General features: G+C 59.1%; 2 protein-coding genes across 2 annotated transcripts; one reads left to right on the top strand and one right to left on the bottom strand.

Moving 5' to 3' along the window:
• Positions 1 to 21: 21 nt before the first annotated feature.
• Positions 22 to 519, bottom strand: VDBG_02817 (conserved hypothetical protein; the record flags this gene model as incomplete). Its single annotated transcript, XM_003006632.1, has 2 exons — positions 22 to 357; positions 445 to 519. 2 exons carry the CDS (start codon positions 517 to 519, stop codon positions 22 to 24), a joined length of 411 nt encoding a protein of 136 aa, XP_003006678.1.
• A 1,900-nt stretch (positions 520 to 2,419) lies between these two features.
• On the top strand, positions 2,420 to 4,430 carry VDBG_02816 (conserved hypothetical protein; the record flags this gene model as incomplete). Its single annotated transcript, XM_003006631.1, has 2 exons — positions 2,420 to 2,509; positions 2,586 to 4,430. The coding sequence occupies 2 exons, from the start codon at positions 2,420 to 2,422 to the stop codon at positions 4,428 to 4,430; spliced, it is 1,935 nt and encodes a 644-aa protein (XP_003006677.1).
• Between the last annotated feature and the right edge of the window lie 124 nt (positions 4,431 to 4,554).

Here is a 4,554-nt window from a genome sequence, read left to right as displayed (position 1 = left end):
GCGGCGCGATGCCCATGTTCTTCATTTTGGGGGGCGGCGGCAGATGGGAGTCGAGAGTCCGGTCGTGTCGACCCGGTAGGGCTTCGGAGGGGCCGGCGTGTCGTCCTCCTCTTCGGCGACGGCGCCATACTGCTGCTGCTGAGTAGCATAGCGGTTGGAGTCGTTGTAGGACGGAGGTCCGCCGGCGGCGGAGGATGCTGTGCTCGTGCGGGAGATGGGCGGCGGCAGAGGCTGGTCTGCGGTGCGCTTGGGAGGAGGAGCAAAAGAGGCTGGATCTCGCAGGGAGGCGATGGGTCGAGAGACGTGATTGGCACGCTCTTCGTCCTTGTCCTTGTCACCTCTTCCCACGAGGCCTTTCTACGAGGGATGTCAGTGAAGCTGCGTGGTGGCGCATCGCGTGGCACAGTGGAGATTGTCGTGAGACAAGGACGGAATGCTACGCACCATCTGGCCTTTGAAGGTGGTGCCCTTCTTCTCGGGATGCCACCCGCCCTTGACGATGGAGCCAAAGTCGGGCATGTTGGCGAGGTGAACGACTGTGACTTGTGGGTGGAAGTTGAGGAGCGATGGCGTGCAGGCGGGGTTTGGCGCCGTCTGTGGTTGCGTCGGTGGTTGCGGCTGTGGTTGCGGCAGCTGGGTTTGTGATCTGCCAGGCGAAAGGTCGGATCGCGGGGAAGTGCATCGAGTTCCTAGCACTGGGCTGTCAAGGCTGTCCCCTCCTCTGTACCTCCCCGAATGGTGGATGGATGCAAGTGGATGATGTGTCAGCGATCGCCGGCAAAGCCTAGGTACATGTACCTACCTTGGTAGGTAGGTAGGTAGGTAGGTACCTGGAGAGGCCTGGCAGCTCCCTACCTAGCAGCCTAGTAAGGTCTTGAGGTACCTGGTGGGCCGTCCCTCCCACGTCGGCAGCTGTCAACGTTTTGGGGGCGGCCGATCACAGATCACAGGGGTCCACGGATCTCTCAGCGAGGTTGTCCCCTTAAGGTAGGTAGGTGCCTAGTAGGTGCGTTATCGTCTAATCTTCAGGGGTCTCGGGTCGCTGCAGCCCAGCCCCGGCTGTGCTCCTCACGCGGCCGATGTACTGATACTTTTTCGCATCATCAGGAAGCTGCGAACAAGCATCCCATCCGCGGTATGTGTACCTCCCCCGCCCTGTTGGTTCTATTTGTGAGTTAAAGTTGAATCACGAGTGAGGCACAGCACCGTTTAGCAAACTCAGCTTCTGTAAGGTTTCTCGTGTTGTCGAAATGAGGTGCGAGAAAAAAACACCTCTCTCTTGCAGTCATCGCCCGACATTCTCACCCGCTGCCAAGAGGGTTACGTCCATATATTGGTTGTTCGAGTGTGGGTGAGAGAGAGAGAAAGAGAGACCAAGGATATCCGGCAACGGTGGGTCGCCCCGGAAGGGAAAGTCCGGCCTCGAGACGACAATACACTCCTGCATCGTCTCATTCTTCCACCATCTTGGCTGGCGTGCAAATTCTCCAGCATACTCCATGGCCAAGCCTGGTTCTTGTTCCGAAATCCGCCAACATGGCCTGCAAAGCCCATCTCTATTGCGTTGGCTGCAGGGATCTAGCTCCTCAGCCCTTGTCAGCCATCCCCTTGCTTTGGCGTCCGGCTCCCCCCCAAAACCGATCCGATCGACGAGGCGCGCAGACAAGAACCACAGGCACTCCTACAAACAGTCACCTGGCCTGGCCTCGTTTTTACTTCCATCGCTGAAGCTGGGCGCCTGGCGCAGGGCATAAGCCGCAGCCAATATCCATGGGGCTCTCCATCCCCCCTTGGATGTCTGTCGCCGTCTTGTGGCTGTCTCGCGCCCATGTCCACACCCACGCAGTCGAACCTCCAACCACACGTTGTCGTAGACAAGTATGATGGCTGAGACCAGCGCTGGCCCCCAGTGCCACGAGGCTTGACTGCCTCCTGGCCGCTTCTCTGGTTCTCTCCTTGGTGGCGTGCCCAGGAATGCCCAGCTTGCAAAGGACCTGTGGAGAAGACGAGATCCATCATCCTGTTCAGGACGAGCCAATGCCTTGTGCCGCCAACAGGGCCAAGCTATTGTGCTGTGCCGCGTCCCAAGCGGGTAGGCAACTGTATTCTTCTCAGTCTGCTTCGTCCATCCCGCCGTTCCCTTGTTTTCCCGTTTCTACTTTAAGATGACGCTGCCTCCTTCAGAGCCGGCAATGCTTCGTGGCCAATCTATGTTCTCCTATCTCAACGCGCATCAGTGTTGTGCCCCCCTTCGTCTGACCACCTTGTCATCCGGACATCCGACCCGTTTCGTCAGACACTTTTTTCAGGCACATGTAGGACCTCTCACTGCCATCAGGTAGTTGAAGCCCGTGTTAGACGATTGTTCTTTTTTGTAATACAACTCCGTGGTTCGACATCGCCGAGCAACACCACCGCTATGCTCGCCAGCGCGTCCCGGCGCACCTCTTACGGTGTCGTCAGCTTTCTGCTCTTGCTCTTCTTCACAGCCCTGGTCATTCAGTATAGGGTAGGCATTTTCATAGTTTGGTCGCAGAAGTCCGTTGCGACTTGACCGTCGTTCCTTTGTTAACATGGTGGTGTAGGATATATCTCGTTCTTCCCTAGAATCTATGCTACACACCGCACAACCCACCGGAGCCGAGACCAAGACAACCGAAAAGCCCACAGAATCACCCTCAAGTAGTTCCCAGGCCGGTCCGGGGGCGCGACCACACGTAACAAGCCTAGGCAGAATCTCCCGATTGCATTATCTCGTCCCGACGACGTTGGTAAAGCCGCCCGTGTGCGCCGTCGTGGCCTCAGCCCTCGTCAACCGCTTTCCGATTCCAGTGCTTGTCGGCTACAAGGCCACGGGCGAGTTTGACGCCAAGGCGGCTCACATTGCAAAGCTGCGGGCCATTACTCGCTATCTTCATGGCCCCGCCGCCGGCGAGGATGATGATCTTGTCATTGTTGTCGACGGCTTCGACGTCCTCGCCCAGATCCCCGCAGAGGCCCTGATCCAGCGTTACTTTGAAGTCGCCGCCGCCGCCGATCAGAGATTAGCCGATCAGCGCGGCCTTACCGTCGAGGAGGTGCACTCCAAGGGCCTGCGCCAGACGGTACTCTGGGGCACCGACAAGGGGTGCTTCCCCAGTAGCGGCAACGGCGACGAGAAGCAGCGTGACCCGCGCTGCTGGCTCGTCCCCTTTTCCACCTTACCCCGCTACGTCTGGGGCCCTGAAACGGGCACCGGCGGCCTGCCGTTCAGCGACTCGCGCTTCGTCAACTCAGGCACCGTTATCGGGCCGCTGGGCGACCTGCGAACCCTGATCGACGCGACGCTGGCGCTCATCGAGGAGATGTTCGACCCGGAGTACAAGTACCACAACTCGGACCAGTACTACGTCTCGACGCTCTACGCGCGGCAGGAGTACCAGCGCGCCCTCGACCTCAACGATGGCGTCTTCCCCGGGGGGCGCGACGACTACACGTTTCCCGAGCCGCGGCGCGACGGCCACGACGTGACCGAGTACCACGCCTTCCTCGACACAGACTACGCCATCACGCAGACGCAATGCCACAACGAAAAGTTCATGCGCCGCCTTCGCTTCGCTAACCACGATCGCACCGCCACGGTCGAGAAGGCCGCCGGGGTCCTCGATGCCGGCTACACCATCCAGATGCCGGCGCCGCTCTACCGCGGCCTGCGCCGCCTCTTCGATGCGCTCCTCGATGACGAGCGGCCCGTCGACTCGGCCCGCGCCTGGATCGCTGGCCTCCGCCTCGGCACGAACACGGCCACGCGCCACATCTACGCCTTCTACCACAACACTTGCAGCAAGAAGGCCTTTGTCGACAAGTACTACGACTCGTGGTTCTTCCCCGTCCTGCGGCCCCTGCTACGCGCCGCTGTCCGCGCCATCCGGGCTGACGAGCCCATACACCCGCGGCCTATTGATGGGCGGATCTGGGTTGTCGCGCACCGGTACCCGGAGAACGTGGAGCTCGAGGATGAGTTTGGTGGCGTTTTTACGGATGCCGTTGACGAGCCGTTTATCCCGTTGCAGAAGCTGTGCAGTGGCGAGGCGGCGCCGGTCATTGGGACGAAGAAGCCAGTGAAGAAGCCTGAGAAGGAGGCGGCCAAGCTGGAGGCCAAACCTGACATCAAGCCGGAGCTTAAGCCAGAATTGAAGCCGCAAGACAAGCCAGAAAGCAAGCCCGAGGAGAAGCCACAAGTCACGCCAGAGCAGAAGCCAGAAACGAAACAGGAAGAAAAACCGGTGGAGAAGCCACAGGGGAAGCCAGAGGATGATTCTGCAGGGAAACCTGATGATAAGCAGGAAAAGCCCAAGGAGAAACCAGAGGAGCAGCCCAAAGAAATGCCAGAAGGCAAGCCGGAAGAAAGGCCAGCAGAGAAGCCCAGGGAAGCTAGAGAACAAGCCTAAAGATGGTCGTGCGGAAACGACGTGATATATATCTTGATGAGGAGTTTCGGGTTATGAATACACAATGGTTTTGCAATGATGAGCAAGCTCAATGGCTGTTCGTGATGTTTTCAATCCAATGCTG

This window comes from Verticillium alfalfae, genomic scaffold (assembly GCF_000150825.1).
Source record: "Verticillium alfalfae VaMs.102 supercont1.3 genomic scaffold, whole genome shotgun sequence".
In the NCBI taxonomy this organism is placed as follows: Eukaryota; Fungi; Ascomycota; class Sordariomycetes; order Glomerellales; family Plectosphaerellaceae; genus Verticillium; species Verticillium alfalfae.
This window is presented reverse-complemented; position numbering and strand designations above follow the sequence as displayed.